General features: G+C 38.5%; 2 protein-coding genes across 3 annotated transcripts in view; both read right to left on the bottom strand.

Moving 5' to 3' along the window:
* The window catches only part of celsr1b (cadherin EGF LAG seven-pass G-type receptor 1b), a 47,791-nt gene extending 36,841 nt beyond the window's left edge, over positions 1 to 10,950 (bottom strand). Inside the window, exon 1 of the mRNA XM_077210826.1 lies at positions 7,317 to 10,950. Coding sequence (XP_077066941.1) covers positions 7,317 to 10,800 — 3,484 coding nt within the window. The 5' untranslated portion in view covers positions 10,801 to 10,950. The remainder of the gene's footprint in view (positions 1 to 7,316) is intronic.
* Positions 10,951 to 14,702: 3,752 nt separating this feature from the next.
* On the bottom strand, positions 14,703 to 19,636 carry LOC143720894 (E3 ubiquitin-protein ligase Hakai). 2 transcript variants are annotated; one of them, XM_077210829.1, is made up of 6 exons: positions 19,489 to 19,636; positions 18,771 to 18,926; positions 17,936 to 18,036; positions 17,711 to 17,794; positions 17,538 to 17,611; positions 14,703 to 15,908 (listed from the first exon to the last, which is right to left on the bottom strand). In XM_077210829.1, exons 1-6 carry the CDS (start codon positions 19,634 to 19,636, stop codon positions 14,960 to 14,962), a joined length of 1,512 nt encoding a protein of 503 aa, XP_077066944.1. In that variant the 3' UTR covers positions 14,703 to 14,959. The 2 variants fall into 2 exon arrangements, with proteins under 2 accessions (XP_077066944.1, XP_077066946.1); XM_077210831.1 differs by having other exon boundaries at positions 14,703 to 15,893.
* Between the last annotated feature and the right edge of the window lie 61 nt (positions 19,637 to 19,697).

The following is a 19,697-nucleotide window of genomic DNA, read 5'->3' as shown; positions in this document are numbered from 1 at the left end:
CTTACTATAGTAATAACAGTAAATTATGCATAAATACAAGTATCTAACCCTAAACCAATCCCTAACCATAACTCTATAGTAAGTACATGTAGTTTATTAATATCATTCAGTACTTATTTGAGTACAAATATAACCATGTCACCTTAAAATAAAGTGTAACCAAAAGTTTTTCAGCACATAATAACTTAGAAGACTTAAAAGTCATACGGGCTGAATTTATGGTTGATTGTAAAAAAAGACCAATGTGAACATTCTGCTTATCTGAAGAAAGGAAGCCATACGGGTTTGGATGGCATGAGATTGAGTAAATAATGACAGAATTGTCATATCAGGATGATCTAATGCTTTAAATATGGAGTGTCATGGGGTGAGAATACAAAATGTTGAATACAAACAGATCAGTCTTAATTTCTATTCAGTCATCTGTCCTAAAACGCTTCTCAAAAGCATGTGGGAACATTCAGTTGGACAGCTGATTGGCAGTTGGCTGTTGCAAAAGTAGCAGGGAGTGACAAAAAACTCCTGCCAAAGCATCAGTTAGCCAACGCCAAGACACATGTCCTGCTTCACCGGCAGTAGCCACAGCAACTTCACGGCTGATGGCTGACCTAAATATTTGCGAAGCTGAGCCAACTGGTGCCCGTCGCACAACAGGCACAGCTGAGAGAGGGGCTACTGAGAGCACAAGGCAATGAGGGAAGGGCTGTGTGCCCTATCGAAAAATCATAAAAGTTTTTAAAAAGACTTAACATAAGAAAACCACATTAGAAAAAAAACATGCTTTGGTGAATAATAATTATGAGATAAAGTCAAATCATGACATAAGCCATAATTATGAGATAAACAGACAAAATTATTATCAGTCAAAATTATGACATACTAAGTCATAATTATTAGTTAAAAGGTTATGAGATATTTAGTCATAAATATGTGAAAAAGTTATGACATACCAAGTCAGACTTCTAATATAAAAAGTAAAAATTATAAGAAAAGAAAAAATTATGATAAAAAGTATAAATTGATAATTATGAAATACAAATTCAAAACTAGTCGAACATTATGTCAAAATTATGACACACCAAGTCTGAATTATACTATAAAAGTCAAAATTATGACATACAATTAAATAGAGATAATTATGACAGTTGAAATTATCACATAAAAAGTCAAAAGTAAGACATACTAAGTCATAATTATGAAATTAAAAAAATGAAATTATGACAAATATAAAACGTTAAAATAGTGGAATTCTATTGCACAATTAAAGCTACAGTCCGTAACTTTTCTGGGTTAAAATTATCCTAAATAAATTTGAGCAAGTACATAACCAGCCAGTGTTCAAAACTATCTGCTTGCCTTAGCTCAAAACAGTAAGCTTGTAATAATGTTTTTAATTCCAGTGGTACTGGTGGATTTTTTTTGTGGGAAATTCGAGCATGTCTGTACACATAAAGGTGTCCCGGCTAGTAGGCTATATTGCATGTGAGGATGTTGGAGGTGGAGATTCATAGCCTTTTCTCCTCACAGCACTTAATATAATTAAACTTATCAATTTGATGGCGGATCCAGAAAGGTTCAAACGACAATCACCAGTGACAAATGGAGATTCACCCGTTGTAAAATGCAAAAGACTTCGGACTTCGGAGTGGCTACAGGAAAAGAGACTGCAACCGGGCCCATGCGAAAACAAGGATGAATAGCGGAATGGCATTAAATGCAGTCACGCAGTGCTGATGTTGTTAACATTAACAATTTGAGAACAAAGTATAATTTACACGGTTTGATATGATATGATAAGCGATCGTTAGATTTAATCAGCACGATTTACGCCAATGCTTTTTTCCCCTTAGTTGGTCAGAACAAAAGTGGATGTTACTTGTTCAGATGACATTTTCCGTGAAAATTCTTATGTTGGTTAGACTTCCAAAAAGTAAAATCTGTGATTCCGAATGACAGTATCCACACCGGCGCAGTGACTGACAGCCGCACATTCTCCTCAAAACATTAATTAATCCGCGCTGTGCCGTGCCGAGGCACAACCCACGAAAAGTTGATAATTCTGCGAATAACTGCAATCGCAGATTTCGAACAGAGATGGTGACAAAGAGGAAAAACTACAGACTGCCGCTTTAAATATCCAATATCAAATGATGACCAACTAAAAAATATATTAAAAGTATTTGATAAATGATATGGTCCCCATGCAGTATAGTCATGGGTATTCATAAATATTCATCATGTACTGTATATATTTTTTCGTTTTTACAGAATTTTTTTTTTTCTGTGGTCATCGATGACAGCATACCACATTAACATTCTATGCAATCAAATCTTTGTTTTGTTTGTTTCTTGCTTGTTCAACACATCTATCCTTTATTCAAGCCCTACATTCCTTTTTAAGGCCTATTAAAAGCTTTCTCCCTGGCATGGCTTGTGTGGAATGTGGTAAGTTGCACTCTGAGAAGTTAATGAACAAAGCATCTTTCTAGAGAGTTCATGGTCTAAGTGCCTGATAATGGAGACCACACCTTGGCCGGCCACCCTCATGAATCTGTTGTGATTCTTGTTAACATCATCGGTGGCAGGTCTGCTTTGATCCCTTCAAGCACATACATAAAACAGAGGGGAGCACAGTGAAATGGAGCCCTGCAAGGTGTGGATTTTATGGGTAGAACTGTTAATGTTGCCCAAGGCCAAGAGACATGAAGGTGCTTCTACTTGGTTTTTGCATTAGTATTCTGCATTAGTATATGTTAGAGGTCTTTGAGGATTGAAGCACTTATATAAAATATTAATACCTAGGCATTAAATGCCTTTATTGAAAAATGCCGCAAAATGCAGATGCCACCAAATACTGAGAAACTATAAGTTTCTGCCTTCATTACTCTGCATTAGATGAGCTCATCCAAAACCCTAACTTTTCTTTTATAGGTAGTGACATGACGCAATTGAATGAATTTCAATTACGAAATCCTTGCTGAAAAAAATAATTAATTTTTCTAAAAATCTTACCGACCACAAATTTTTTTTGTAATTGTAGACCACTTTTATAATGCTTCTTAACCTTTTTTAGAGCTTGGGAGACATATCCCGGACACTGTTTGCTTTCATTGTGTTTAAAAGTGCAGCTTCTACATTCTGTTGAACTTCTCGTTTTGTACTCCACAAAAAGAAAAAGAAAAAAAGGCCATATGGGTTTGGAATATGAGGGTGAGCAAATGACTACAGACATTTAATCTTTGGGTCAACAGCTTTAAAACTATGATTTTGGAGAACTGCGGTAGTTGTATGAAATTCTTAAGATTAAACACAGAATTTGCCTTGATTGCATAATCATTTAATTTCATTGTTAAGGATGGAATTCAGAATCAAAGCCTTAGCATTAGAGAAGATAATGCCCAGTTTGCCCTTTGTACTCGTGCAGTCCAATGAAAAACCTCCATACACAATTCCTGACTCTTTTTCAAATAGTCTTTGGTGTCCAATGGCAACAGCTTGTGCCTGGAAATTAAGAACAGCTCTTGAAGAACAGTACTCCTAAGCTCTATTTATGAGTAACACAAACTCTGCAATCATTACCAAGCTTTGTCTTTTGATGTAAAAATCTACTTCATGCAAGTGGTGTGATGCGGAATATTGTTTTACTGTCACGCAGGTACACCAGTCACAACATACTGTGCCTGACTGACAAGTTTTGCAGTTGCTGTTCTGATCTCTGCTCTTTCACCAGACAGACATGCAAAAGACATTGCGTGCAAAAAACTCTCTTCTTTCAGCTGTGTCCTTCCTTTAAGGTTTCGACACACAAACAGTTTTGTCTTCACTGACAGAAATCTGCATGTGGACAATGCCTCCCTCCTCTTTTGATTTAAGAAGCCCCCCGAATTTCACCCCCTACCCTCCTACTCACCCCACTTCACAAAAGGGGCCCCGTGCTTCAACCCCCCAGCTTGGCGCAAAACGCTTAAGAGCTCCACAATGCTCCCCCATTCTCCATGGCAACAACAACGGAGAGCCAGAGATTTTCAAAACTCTTTTTAAGAGACGTCCTTTAGAGGACATCCATGAGGGAACCCAATGGGATGCTTCGTTCCATTACCAGAGGATTAAGAAGGAGATCAGCTTGCTTAGCGCAAGTCTCCCGGTTGAAAAGATCAACATATGTTGTATTTGGATGTTGGTCCACACCAGGCTTCTTAACTAGCTTAACCAGCAAGACTTTCTTGTTCTTTCTGGTCTAATGAAACAATCAATTCCTGCCAAATCAACCCAACTTTTTCGAAAGGAATTGACCAATGGCCAAATTAGAATTGTGGAAGGAAATTTTCTTGTCAGTTCTTCACAAACATATTGCCTCATTTTCAGTTTTTTATCCAAGACTTTCTTGGTATTTCTGGTCTAGTGAAGATGGTTGAACAGCATGTTTTGGTGCACCACCAAGACCAGCACTAACCTACAGTACATAAACCAGCCTGGACCTGCAATGAAATTCATGTTGGCCTAAGCTGGTCAATGTCAGCATGAAACATGACCTGACCAATCGCTTGATCCCTGCTTTTCTCTGAAAAGTTCCAAATTCCCTGCATGGTTTAGATGCTTCGAAAAGCTGATATGAGATAAAGATTTCATACATAAGATGATTTAGAACGTGCCGAAAAAAGGATAAAGACATATGCACTGCCATTAACGGAAGAAATGTGTGCAGCACACGCTTTGCATCAGCCGCTGCATGAGATTTCACTTATAGACCAAAAGGGGATTTATGAGATACATCTAAGGTCCAAAGATAAAGATGAAAAGATCAAAGATTATGAGAAGTGCCCTACCTTTAAAAAAAAAAAAACTGTAGATCAAAAGTTGACTAAAGAATTAACCACAGATGGTCCTTTCTTGGCAACCAACTCCCTCGAATTAGATATTAAATTATCACTCAAAATCCAAAAGCGCTCTAGATAAGACTTATTATGAAGTTATCTTGATGCACTGTAATGAATGGAATGCACTGCTGGGTTTGAGTCAAGTTTATTGGCTGAATGTTAAATGATGCAAAATAACTAACACTAGAGTTGAGGCGTTATGCTGGGAAAGAGAACCACTGAGTCAACATGAATACAGATGCAGCAATGATTCATATTCTTTAAATAATTAAGATTTTAAGAACATTACAGTGTATTTAAAGCTGCATATATATTAAGGCAGTGAACAATTTCAGGGAATAAAAGGATAACCTTAGATTTATCAAATAAGCACAGTACATTATGTGTATCCAATATGTTTCTCTCTCTCTCTCTCTCTCTCTCTCTCTCTCAAAAAACAACAACAACAAAACATTTATTTTCCAGCATTAAAGAAAAAGCTTGAATGCTAATGATCGACTGATTAAAAAGCTTTGTGGAAGCCAAGTGAAAGATGACTCAGAGATATTAAAACGGTAATGCTTTCGATAATGCTTTTTTTTAAATAAAGTCTAATTTATTCCAGATTAACCCAAATTTTAAAAAGGAATAGAAAAATGGGCAAATTTTGAGGATGGAAAATTTCTTGCCAATTTTTGTGAACATATTGCCGCCTCATATTCAGTTTTTTATCCTAGACTTTCTTGGTATTTCTGGTCTAGTGAAGATTGTTGAGCATTTTTGTTTTTCTCCAATGCCAGACTGTAATAAATGGAATTGCAAACAATGTGATACCAATTTGAAGCATTTTAAAAAATATATTTATATCTAATAAAATATCTGTAATTTATAAAATGTATTAAAATGTATATCAAAAAGAAAACAAGGTTTAAAAAAGTATATGCATAATGTTTATAATGAACAAAAGCGTTTTTTTGTTCATCATAAGAAGTAATGGTTGTGTTCTTCCTCCACTGTCACTGTGTACAAAGAAGTTATTTGCCTGCCCACTAAGCAGGGGCACATGACATTTCTCAGAATCAAATTAAGTGGCAGTGTGTCACTGGAACTACATGGTAAGGGTGCATCTCTACTTACAGGCTGATCCTCATCCTCTGTAAGCTGTGACAACAATTAAACAGAAGTAATCAAAACAACACAAAACAATCTCTAGTTGTACCTAGCCTACATAGGAGTTTTAAAGGCTCTTCAATTAATCCCCCAACATTTTCTTGTCAAATGTGACACCTTATACGAGACAAACAAGTTTTATCATTATTGAATCTATCACTCCATGGACATCAGTTCTAATCCTGATATCACATGATATCTTGTTGAGACATGCAACATGGTTTTCAGCTTATGGATGGATTTCAGTTATTGTAGCTTTTTTGTTTTGATTCATTTTTCTTAAATTAATCTTGGGGCATGTTACAGCCTGGGGGTGCAGAATGTGAATAAAGACTTAAAATCATAAGTCAAGTCCAAACCTTCTTTTGACACATGATCAGTCACTGTCTAATAGGCAGGACATTCGGTAAGTTTTTGCTCCTGGGAAAATGTACATGAAACGATCAAACCTGACAGGTAAGAATGACATTTGATTTCTACAAGTTTCAAAGTGAGAAGGAATCACTAACTTTAATTCATGTTAGTGCATGATAGTTGTTAGAGAGAATATGTACTGATGGATCTGAGGAATGTGGGGAAAGATCAACAACAGTTAATTTGAAAATTGTTGGAGAGTACCAATTTAGAAACAATTACATCTCACTATCAAACCACAGTTGTTGTTCCAAGTAGAAGAGACATTGAAAGAGTGTGAGCGTGGCATAGGCCCAGGGACAACAGTTTTAAAAAAAGAGAGATAAGTGAGTCCTTAATGTGATATCCAGAATGACCAATTGGGAGAAATAAAGTTGTGAGGTAATGTTGCAAGTACTTTTTTTGACTGAGGTTTGAACAGGCTTCAAAAACAATCTCATATTCATTGAATAATATATTGCAAAAAAGAAACTTCAGAATTGCTGCAAATAAAAAAGCATTATAATTGTTGTTATGGATATTCTCACTATAGGGAGTGCCATAATATATTGTTGAGCATATAAGCAGAGACACAGTAAGGCTGTAAAAATAATTTAGATATTCAGGGACTGAGAACCCATCAGAAGAGAAGAGCACACAAGGAGGCAGATCAGATCACCATCACTAAGAGTGTAAAAAAAAAAAAACAATTAACACAGCATGAAAAGAATAAAGCTTGCACAAATCCCCTTCTACTATGACAAGGCAACTCGCAAAGCAGATTTTGAAAATCACTCAAACCACTCCACACATTACTTTGCCTGTTCGCCACATACTTTAACTTTTCAAAACCAAAATCTTGCTCAAATAATGTGGTATGTGCATAGTGAATCTCACCTGAAACCGTTACCCTCATTGTGGCCTCAAGTGGCCTGTTGTTATCCAAGTCCTTGCTCAGCTTTAACTCCCCAGTGTCTTGATTGAGAATCAGCAGGCTGAGTTCATTTCCCTCAACAAATGTGTAGAGGAGCTTGTCAGACACATCTGGATCATGAGCAGGCACCTTCCCGATAGGTCCTGTGGGAAAGCTGCTGGACTTATTGGTAATGTAGTTGTTAAAAATAATCTCAAAATCCTGAAAAACGGGGTCATTGTCATTGACATCTACTAGGAGGACGTGTATAGTGGCCCGACTGACAAGTGGTGCGGAAGTGGCCTGGACCACTATTACATACTCCATCTTGGTCTCATAGTCTAGGTCAGTAAGGGCAATTAGATCTCCGCTGAAGATGTCAAGCTGGAAGACCTCAGGAATATTGCCCTCAACAATCTGGTAGAGGATCTGGGCATTGGTACCTTCATCTGGATCTGTGGCACTTACACGGGCAAGAGTGGACCCTACGGCACTGTTTTCCTCTACGTATATATACAACTCGTCCTTTTCAAACACAGGGGCATTGTCGTTTATGTCCAACACGGACACATGAATGTCTACGGCTGCTTTGAGAGGGGGCACTCCTTTGTCCACTGCAAACGCCTTGAGATTATACACTGCAACGTTTTCCCTGTCGAGCTTGCGGGCAGTTCTGATGATCCCAGAGTAAGGCTCAATAAAAAAGTCCCCCTCACCATCGTCTCCTCCCTGGAAGGTGTAGCTCAGTCGACCGTTAGATCCCGAGTCTCTGTCTGAAGCGGATACCTGGAGTACACTAGTGTATACCGGTGCATCCTCAAACACTGTTCCCTGGTAGATGTCCCGGAGGAACTGCGGTGCATTGTCATTGGCATCAAGAATGATAATCTCCACATAAGTGGTGTCTGATTTCTGGGGAATGCCATTGTCACGGGCAATGATGGCAAGCGTGTAGGATGCCAGATCTTCGTAATCTATCTCAATCTGAGTCGTGATTGCACCGGTGTCAGGATCAATCTTGAACTGTGGCACATTATCCTCCATTTCATAAGTGATACGGGCGTTTTCACCAGTGTCCTCATCGGAGGCACTGATTACCACAACAGTTGAGCCTACGGGCCGGTCCTCGCTCACTAAAACCTGGTAGTTGGCACTTTGAAATACAGGTCTATGGGTGTTGGCATCAGTCACATTAATAAAGACTTGAGCTGTGTCATGGCGTGTACCATCTGAGGCAGTGATTGTCAGAAGATACTGTCTTTCTTGCTTGTAGTCCAGAGGGAGTGCCAAAGTAATAAGTCCCCCTCCACTCTGGCTGGTGATGGCGAACCTGTTCCGTGTGTTCCCACTAGATATTTGGTATGTTACCACACTGTTTACATCCCTGTCTACAGCTGTGATGGAAAGCACACTGGTCCCCACAGCTGCATCCTCATTGACCTTTAGGTTATACAAGTGGTGTGTGAAGGTGGGGACATTGTCATTTACATCTAGTATAGTGACACTTACACTAGCTGAAGATGACATTGTAGGAACCCCACAGTCTCTGGCCTCAACACCAAAACTGTAAAACTCAGTAGTTTCCCTGTCTAGCTCGGCATTAACCGTAATCCATCCAGTGTTGTTATTGATAGTGAATGGAAAACCAGGTGATGTGTCAGTCAACTTGTATTCCAAATGAGCATTGTCACCTGAATCAGCATCGATAGCTTGAATGTGCATCACTGAGTAACCTACAGGAACATTTTCTAACACTGAGGCTTGAAAGGGTGTGCTAACAAACATGGGGGCATTATCATTAACATCCACCACTTGGATTACAACCATACCTGTGCCATTAATAAGAGGTGGTCGCCCTCCATCTTGTGCTTTCACTCGCAGTGTGTACTCTCTTATCATCTCATAATCTAGAGGGCTGATAACATCAATGCCACCCGTAGGAGAGTGTATGTAAAACTGGCCCTTTATATTCCCATTTATGATGCTGTAATGCACTTTAGCATTATTTCCAGCATCTTTATCTGTAGCCTTCACCACAGCTACTTGTGAATTCACAGCTATGTTTTCAGGAACTTGAACTACATATCTCTTCTCACTAAACTGGGGGTAGTTATCATTCTCGTCCTCTACGAAGATGTGCACTGTGGCTGTGGCGGTACGGGGACCGGGCTCTCTACCCTGGTCGTTGGCTTCAACAATAATCCTGTAGTGAGATTTAACTTCTCTGTCTGGTCTGACTCTGGTTTTGACCAACCCATTCCTTGAATCGATTTCAAAGCAAGTGTTCACCTCATCATTATTCACAATCTTATAAATCATATTGGCATTAGAAGGGGCGTCTCCATCTGTAGCCCTAATAGTCATCACTTCAAAGCCTACTTCAACATTTTCTCGAATACTAACCCTATACTCATTTTGTTCAAAAACTGGCGCGTGGTCGTTAGTATCGCTGACTGTGATAGTGAGGTAAGCGATAGCTGTTATTTTAGGGGTTCCCCTATCAGTAGCAGTAACTTTGAACACATGTGTGTCTTTAACTTCCCTGTCTAAAGGTTGTAGAGTAGTTATACCACCCGTCTCAGGGTTTATTTGAAATAAATTATTAGATCTGATGTCAAAAATAGCTTCCATGTCGTATTCTACAACACCAGCGTCTCCATCGTCCGCGTCGAAGGCTTTAAGGGTAATGACGCGCGTTCCCGAGGGCTCGTTCTCGGGCACTGATACCTGGTAGTTTGGCAATTGAAACTGAGGAGCAGAGTTCACGTTTCTTTTTTGACGTTTAGCCCACGGGTCTAATTGACCTCCAATGTGTTTTCTGCTTAAATGTAACTTAACATCGACAAATAAAGAGCCATTCAGTGAGTTAGGCATTAAACAAAACAAATTCGCTTCATCTAGCTGCTTATGAGGTAAACAGAGGCTCGTGCTCCTGGGGTAAATAACGTGCCGCTGGTCTTTCTCCACACACCTACCACGAAACATTTGAGAACTCCGCATGGATACAGGTAAACGTTCATAAATGTTTATGGGTAAGAAGTCTAAAGAAAAACATGTCTCATACCCAGTCAAGAGATATATATAGGCATCTGGTTTACGATTTTTTCTTTTGTATTTGTTAAAGCAGTTCTGCCCATGAACGAATGTATTGAAATGAAGCAGAATGAAGTTTCCTGAAAGCAGAGATTTAATCCGCAAATACAGTGGCACAGGATTTCTCGGTAAACGAGCGCAATCAACTTTGCGCGCGAGTGATACCACCCCATCACTTCTCCTGATCTTTAGAAAGTGCCGTAAAGACTTATCTGTGAGACTTCTGTCGATTATGTACGTCCATTCTGGCCCGACTGATACATTTGCCAGTGTTGCACCAGGCTGGAGGGCTTCCGATAGATGTAAATCCAAGCATCCAAACGGTGAGAGATGAATAAGTAATCCAAAGCACATCCATATCACTGGTAATTCCATGGTTCACGCGCATCTCATTGAGGAAATTAGTCCAAACGATCCAGAACGTCTGCAGTCTGCAAAATTTCAATCATTCCTGTAACGTGAACGTGCATATTGGGTCAAGGCATGTTTCTGTGTGCAGAGCAGCAGGGACCAGAGAGCTGCACTGATAAGTTTTAATGAGTAAGATGGCCCTCTCCCTCCCCTCCCCTCCCCTCCCACAACAATTTGCATGGACCCACTCATGCATTGTGATTTTGAAATATCCAATGAGCTCAACCGAATAGCTTACATTCGTGGCTATTAAAGAACAAAGTTTTAAACTTAAATGTAAACCATTTCAAATTTACCCCCCTATTATGTAAAGGATTAAAATGTATTTCTAAATACTGAGACACAAGAATTGTTAAAAATAAGATAAAAAAAAGAAAGTTATTTGTTGCTCCAAAATGTAAGAATGCACTACAATTCTCTAATTTCACCATTAAATTAATTTAAAAAATAGTTTATTTAAATTTATATATATATATATATATATATATATATATATATATATATATATATATATATATATATATATATATATATATATATATATGTATATATACTGTACACACTCAGACTTGGGTTGTTCTTAAAATTTCCATAATCATTTGAACTCTTTTAGCGGTAGCCCTTACTTTCTTCACCCTACATTGTTAAATAAATAAAACATCTCAGCCATAAATAAACACCAATTAAATATATGTCAGCTATTGCTCAATTAAATGATCTTTTTTCTTGAAAAAAGAAAACGTGCTGAAATACCTCGTCTATCCCGAGGAAATAGATTTCATGTTCAACTCTTCTTTCTCATTCCCCAATATAAAACAGCATGACATGGAATTTAGTTTACATGCATCCTAAGAAGATAAAACAGTGTTTCATATGATAGTAGTTATCTAGGGCAGATCTTGGTTGAGTACGCCCCCTTGTGGATAATTAAAGGAAAAATAAAAATTCTGCCATCATTTACTCACCCTAAAGTTTTTTCAAACCTGTATGAATTTCTTTCTTCTGCTGAACACGAAAGATGTTTTGAAGAATATGGTAACCAAAGAGTTGATGGACCCCACTGACTTCCATAGGAGGAAAAAATATGTACTATGGATGATGTCAATGGGGTTCATCAACTGTCTGGTTACCAACATTCTTCAAAATATGTTCCTTTGTTATATACATATATATATATATATATATACAGGTCCTTCTCAAAAAAATTTGCATATTGTGATAAAGTTCATTATTTTCCATAATGTAATGATAAAAATTAAACTTTCATATATTTTAGATTCATTGCACACCAACTGAAATATTTCAGGTCTTTTATTGTTTTAATACTGATGATTTTGGCATACAGCTCATGAAAACCCAAAATTCCTATCTCAAAAAATTTGCATATTTCATCCGACCAATAAAAGAAGTGTTTTTCATAAAAAAAAAAGTCAACCTTCAAATAATTATGTTCAGTTATTCACTCAATACTTGGTCGGGAATCCTTTTGCAGAAATGACTGCTTCAATGCGGCGTGGCATGGAGGCAATCAGCCTGTGGCACTGCTGAGGTGTTATGGAGGCCCAGGATGCTTCGATAGCGGCCTTAAGCTCATCCAGAGTGTTGGGTCTTGCGTCTCTCAACTTTCTCTTCACAATATCCCACAGATTCTCTATGGGGTTCAGGTCAGGAGAGTTGGCAGGCCAATTGAGCACAGTAATACCATGGTCAGTAAACCATTTACCAGTGGTTTTGCCACTGTGAGCAGGTGCCAGGTCGTGCTGAAAAATGAAATCTGTATCTCCATAAAGCTTTTCAGCAGACGGAAGCATGAAGTGCTCCAAAATCTCCTGATAGCTAGCTGCATTGACTCTGCCCTTGATAAAACACAGTGGACCAACACCAGCAGCTGACATGGCACCCCAGACCATCACTGACTGTGGGTACTTGACACTGGACTTCAGGCATTTTGGCATTTCCTTCTCCCCAGTCTTCCTCCAGACTCTGGCACCTTGATTTTCGAATGACATGCAAAATTTGCTTTCATCCGAAAAAAGTACTTTGGACCACTGAGCAACAGTCCAGTGCTGCTTCTCTGTAGCCCAGGTCAGGCGCTTCTGCCGCTGTTTCTGGTTCAAAAGTGGCTTGACCTGGGGAATGCGGCACCTGTAGCCCATTTCCTGCACACGCCTGTGCACGGTGGCTCTGGATGTTTCGACTCCAGACTCAGTCCACTGCTTCCGCAGGTCCCCCAAGGTCTGAAATCAGTCCTTCTCCACAATCTTCCTCAGGGTCCGGTCACCTCTTCTCGTTGTGCAGCGTTTTTTGCCACACTTTTTCCTTCCCACAGACTTCCCACTGAGGTGCCTTGATACAGCACTCTGGGAACAGCCTATTTGTTCAGAAATTTCTTTCTGTGTCTTACCCTCTTGCTTGAGGGTGTCAATGATGGCCTTCTGGACAGCAGTCAGGTCGGCAGTCTTACCCATGATTGCGGTTTTGAGTAATGAAACAGGCTGGGAGTTTTTAAAAGCCTCAGGAATCTTTTGCAGGTGTTTAGAGTTAATTAGTTGATTCAGATGATTAGGTTAATAGCTCGTTTAGAGACCCTTTTCATGATATGCAAATTATTTGAGATAGGAATTTTGGGTTTTCATGAGCTGTATGCCAAAATCATCAGTATTAAAACAATAAAAGACCTGAAATATTTCAGTTGGTGTGCAATGAAACTAAAATATATGAAAGTTTAATTTTTATCATTACATTATGGAAAATAATGAACTTTATCACAATATGCTAATTTTTTGAGAAGGACCTGTATATAAAACAAAGGAACATATAATTCTCTAATATTATATATATATATATATAGTAATAATTATAATTATTGTAAAGAACAATAATACAAGTACACTTATAGCAAAACATTTCACAATAACGTTTCAGGTCTTAAAATACAAAACAATAGACAGATAAAAGACTGTCTAAAAATAAAATATATATATATATATATATTTAAAGTCTTGCCTTGCCTCTTGTCAATCGTTACTCTTAAAAGGAACCTGATGCTAAATAACTTTGTTATGGAAAAAGTTATGGACAAGTTATGGAAAAAGTAATTGTGGGGAAACTGGCTGAATAAATAACATTAATTCTGAGAATAACATTAATTCTGAGATTCTATAAGTGTGGCTAACTTTAGTGGGGCACTGTACCAATCAAATCAAGGTTGAAAGAAACCGTGGTTTAGAATACACATTCTATGATCATTTAAAAAAAAAATCTTTAAATATTAGGGCCCATTCCCACCAAGAAGGATAACTATAACGATAACTATATTATAATCTACATTAATGCCTGATAACATTCTGGTTATTAAAAGCAGACGCTGTGGGTGTATTCTGACAGCTGAAAAACAGCTGTCGTTCAACAGCTGAAAAAATCGTTCTGAAAATGATTCCAATAATATCATTCCACTGTTGGGCTTCCCTATTCTCATAGAATTAGAACAATTAAAACAGCCTTCAGTTTGAATGAAAAAATAAACAGACTTCAACAAATGGGATTTTCTCTCAGTACAACTAGTAGTATGCTCGCTATCGCTAAACACAAAACAATATATATTTCTTTACATACTGCTGATTTTTTAATAAATATTGACTTAAAAAATCTAAATTATAATTGTTAAAGGGATAGTTTACCAATAATTCTGTCAAAATATCTTATATTTTGTGTTCCCGAAAAGAAAGTCAGTCATACAGGTTTGGAATGACATGAGGGTGAGTAAATGATTACCATTTTCATTTTTGGATGAATATACCTTTACTAGCTTCAATCTTTGTGCCGAAAAGTGATTCAATTCAAACTAAATATCTAAATAAAATTCATGTGTTCAAGTTTCATTTATTGCAGTTGATGGGTACAACATTATGTAAACTTTTCAAACTAAACTTAAATTCTTCCAACCAAAACCATTTTTTGCCAGTCTCTTAAGTTCTCAATCCCACAGAACCACACTGAATGAGGCACATTAGTACAAAAATGGCCAGCAATGGGGACGATTATATCAGAAAACAAACAGCCCACACAGCTTGGTCAACAGTATCCAGTCAGAAAGTCTGATAGAGCCAACACAGGCTGGATGCTACTGGTAATACGGTCTATATCGTGACTGGTCAGGGTGGTGAGCCCCTGGCATCTGTCCCTGTGGCGGTGGCCCCTGCATACAGGGCGGATGGGGTCCGCGTGAATTGGGCCACATCCCTGGGCTCATGCCACCTGGTTGGGTAAAAGGTGGGCTAAGAGTGCCTTGGTCCTGTGGCATTGAGTTTGGGTTGTAGTGGGGAATTGGACCTGGTGGAGGGTGACTCATGTAGGGTGGCATCTGGCTGATGATGTGTCCAGGTGGAGGGGGTGTTGACATGGGAGGTGCCTGGTTGTAAACCATGTGAGGTGTGGCCGAGCCTTGCGGCGGGTGCTGCATGGGGATGCTGAGAGGGGGGGGTGGGGGCGGCGGAGGCCTGTAATGTGGTTGTTGTGGTGGAGGCATTATGTGATGCGGGTGGGAAACCACTGGTTGGCTGGAGTAATCACCAGGAAGATGATGCGGACCAGGAGGTGTCTGTGGGTGAGGCTCACGGGGAGAGCGGCCCAAGCTCCCCGAATCATCATGAATGGGCACTGTGATCAGGTTGCTATGCTTCCGTGTGGTCACTGTGGCAATCCGGAAGGTCTCCGGGGGGAGGGGACGTGGGGTAGGCCCCAGATCGGAGGGCGAGGATGGAGGTGGGTGGTTGTAGGTATCATGGCCTTGCAGTGGGGAAGGAATGAGAGGGTGCGATTTAGACAGGTGGGGAGGTGGAGGCAACCGGAAGTGGTCTGGTGGGTCAGAGGCCAGCGTCGGGTGTGGTGGATCCGGGCGAGAGCTTCCGGCCTTGCTGGCCCTCATGTGGCGATGGTTGATGTGGGCCTGCAGGTCTCGCTGTGAGAGGTAGGTGCGTTTGCAGCTTTGCACGATGCTGCACATGAAGAGGGAGCCACGCTGGCACTGCTCGATGCGCTGGACAGGGTCTGTGCAGCTGTAGAGGGACAAACTGAACTTAGGATTTAGTAGGGGAAGTGGACTCTTATACACAAACTATTAAGGCCTGTTCACACCAACAACGATAACTATAAAGATAAAGTTCTAAATATTGTTCAGAATATAAAAGAAGTCCACACCACAGCTATAACGATAATGATATAGAGGAACGATATCGTTGAGGTCAGTTTCAGAGCGATTTTTTTTCCAGCTGTTGAACGATAAAACGCTGACAGCCCATCAGAATCCATTCGAATTTAAGGGCTCATGCATTTAAAAAGCCAGACGATATTGCAGAGAAGTTAATTGCAGAGGTCCAGAAAAATCCACCCCTTTTCAAGGATACTTTTAAAAAAATAGATACATGGAAAACAATCGATCATACCCTCAGAATAGATGGTGAGAAGTATTAATTGAGATGAGATCATTATGTTAGGCTAACAAACAGTGTAACATAAAATTACCTCAGGAATCCCAGCACTAGTTGACAACTTTGTCTTACTTTGAAGTTGCAGTGAAAAAGACTAGGTGTTGTTTTTATTGCACAATATTGACTACATCAGCTAAATTCACTTCTAGATTAGATTGTTGCCACTAGTAAGATTCACTCGAAACCTAGTATGCTGAGGGCATCTGCTGGTTAAAGCTGTGTAAATGCAAAAACATGTTTAATGACATGTTATAAACACTTTAAAACCCCACCTGCTTAGATTAAACAGACCGTTACCGTTTGTTGGTGTGGACGCAAATAGAGTTATCATTATAGTTATCGTTCTTGGTGAGAACAGGCCTTTACTCTGTTTTCTATTTATATTCGAGGATCTGAACGAACAAAGGACCTGCTATGCAGTATTCACATTGCCCTCCAAAAGTTTAGGAACACCCTAGACATAAAAGCTTATTATTCATGGCATGAGCATGCTGCCAGCATTTTCACAAATTCATATTTTTGTAGTTTTCATAGAGATGATACAAATATTGTTTTCAAAAACTTGCACTTTGAAACTCGCTTCTAAAAGTTTGCGTTTTTAGGCTCCCAAAACGCCGTTGACGTGTAAATGAACGGCGAAAACACATAAAAAGTTTTCATTTTTTAGTTGATAATGTGTCTTTTAAACAGCCCTAAAGATGCAAGTGGTGCACCAAAACTGAATTGCTCTCAAAATGATCAATTAACACTGGAAACTAAAAATCATCTTTAACAAATTGTGATTTATGATATATTTATAATAGAAATTAAAATGTATATTCAGTCTCTAATGAAAAAAATTCTGCTGAATAAGTTTGGTTTTCCCATGTTCCTTGTCACAGAGTGAACATCTGTCCACATCAAGTATAGAAATAGATACTCTTTATAGCATAACTCCCAAAACAACACTGGATGTTCAAGACAAGGATGTGCTTCTGAACCACATAAAGTCAGCTGACATACTCCTATTCTAACGCCTACAGACGTTACCAAGGAAACAGAACATGCTAAATTTCCCTGATTTGCTTGTACCCTACAGGCAACATTTAGAGGAACACTACATCCAAACTTATACCAGGGATGGACACGGTGTGTTTTTAAAAGCATCACTTGAACCTCAAACATACTAAGAACAAGATAAAATCTACTTAAACTACTGTGGGAGAAACTCACCCAGGGCACATCTTGTCGCATTTCTTCTCATAGTGCAATGCACAGTCATAGCAGAACACATGCTTACAGGGAATCTGAAAAAAAAAAAAAAAAAGGAAAGAAAGAAAGAAAAAAAAAAAGTCAAAACAAGATCTCCAGCAGTATAAAGTAGGTTTTAGGAACATATTTCTTACCATTCGCCCATAGATCTTTATGGGCAAGCCACACTTGTCACAAAAATGAACTGGAATATCATCTTTTACTCCTACCAAATTGAGCTGAGGAAATAAGCAGATCACTCACTTATATTAAATATTTTAAATATTTAAATATTGTATGAAATATTTCCTTTATTACAAAATTATTATTACAAAAATATAATCTAATTTGTTCAAAATAATCTATGAGAAATGTGTAACCTTATAATCCCAGAAGATTGGCTGAGGGAATCTGCGCTGGTTTCCGTAAGCATCTCCAGATTTACACTCAAATCTTTCCTCTTTTTTATAGCTGAAAGGCTCTGAAGATAAAGAAAAACATAAATATATATATTTATAAACAAGTCATTACTACTGTTTTATTTAGACCGAGCAAAATTCAGATTTATTGGTGTATCCAACTCAAATCCACTAAGCTGTTTATAGTCCAAAAAGCCAAAAACACACGAACAGGGATGCACTGCTATTAAAATTCTGGCTGATGCGATAAGCCGATAATTATTTTCATGTTATGACTAATATCTGATAAATGACAATATCAAAATTCTATATTATTATGTATTATAAAACAAATGAAAAACAAAACACAAAAAAACTAAAATAAAAATCTTTTTTAAATGCTACAAGTGAATTTAGGCATCACAACATTATAATGTACAGTACGAAACATGGATATTGGTTTTGGATTGGCTGAATATTACATTTAACAGTATTAATAAATTACAGGTGTATTAAAAAAATACTTTAAGTGAGCATTAGACAGCAAAGGTTAGGAAATGTAAAATGTAAAATAAGAGAAATGAACATGTATACATAACTATCCAAGCAATTTCAGCTGATACCGATATGATGCCCAGCCAATGTAAATATACAAGATATTTAAATTGCTGTCTTAACAGACAGATACAATTTCATTACTCGCACATTGATGGTCAGTCCTAAAGATGAGATTTGAAAACAAATCAGATTTATGTGTAGTGTGAACAAGGTGATAACACTCATTTGCACGATACTGCATCCACTTAGTGAGACTAACCTTCTTCACCTTTTGAGGGCAGTCTGCTGGTGGGACGCTGAGGTCGGGCGGACGGCTTGCCTCTTACCGTCTGTTTAGACAGTAACTTGATTGGGATCTGTCTGCGAACATCAAGACCTCCAAGGGATCCTGAACCATCAGTTCCTTGAAGGTCATCTGAGGAAATATACACAAGACATCATTAATAAGAAATCCACACTAACAAGCACAATACTAAAACTGATAACTTATACATCTAAAATTAATCACACCATATTATCAATAAAAATTAACATTTCATAAAAGGAGGAAATAGACAAATGAAGGAATAGAGACCTGTGTTATGCAAAAAGTGCTGAATAAAAAGGGAAGAGGAAACTAAGTATTAATAAACTACAACCATAGTAGGGGCAGGTCTTACAATAAAGCTTATACAGAACTTTACATAGTAACTAATGAGTATAACTGTATTTAAAACGATATTTGGAAGTCCAATGTGAATGTCTCCTGCGTTTATTTAAATCTGGCACTTGTTTGCCCCGCGCGCAGCACTAGTTGGTCATGACAGCGGCTAGCTGGATACATCCATTAATGCGTTTACTGCCAATACACAACAACGTATAAATAGCACCAGGGTTCGCTCCTTTACTGGCAGGTGGTTGGTTACCTTCCACTAAAAAGCATTTAAAACGTAAAGCTGCTGCAGAAAAATACTTCGTTACATTAGCTTGTAGCTCACCATTTTGGTCCATGACTTGACGCTGTTCATACATACTGCGAATCTGCGATGAGGTGGTGGGAGTGGCTTCGTGTGGTTTGAAGTTCAACGTTGCGCACAATTTACGCATATGATGTTTTGAGTCATGTGTCGAGTTTTTGTTATACATCGATTTAAATTGCGTTTTACATATACAACCGCCAAAAGTAGTTACAAGCAAAACCCACTCA

This window comes from Siphateles boraxobius, unplaced genomic scaffold, assembly GCF_051911475.1.
Source record: "Siphateles boraxobius isolate OS27281-9 unplaced genomic scaffold, OSU_SipBor_1 65, whole genome shotgun sequence".
In the NCBI taxonomy this organism is placed as follows: Eukaryota; Metazoa; Chordata; class Actinopteri; order Cypriniformes; family Leuciscidae; genus Siphateles; species Siphateles boraxobius.
The sequence above is the reverse complement of the archived record's forward strand: the minus strand, read 5'-3'. Positions and strand labels throughout refer to the sequence as shown.

What these genes read in the sequence shown, in the direction of transcription:
- LOC143720894 (XM_077210829.1), bottom strand. Translation starts at nt 19,636, where the DNA reads ATGTATAACAAAAACTCGACACATGACTCAAAACATCATATGCGTAAA. An exon ending in CAATCTTCTGGGATTATAAG is followed by an intron (nt 17,795 to 17,935) that starts GTTACACATTTC and finishes TTATTTCCTCAG; the next exon opens with CTCAATTTGGTAGGAGTAAA. An exon ending in TGCGACAAGATGTGCCCTGG is followed by an intron (nt 15,909 to 17,537) that starts GTGAGTTTCTCC and finishes TCCTAAGTTCAG; the next exon opens with TTTGTCCCTCTACAGCTGCA.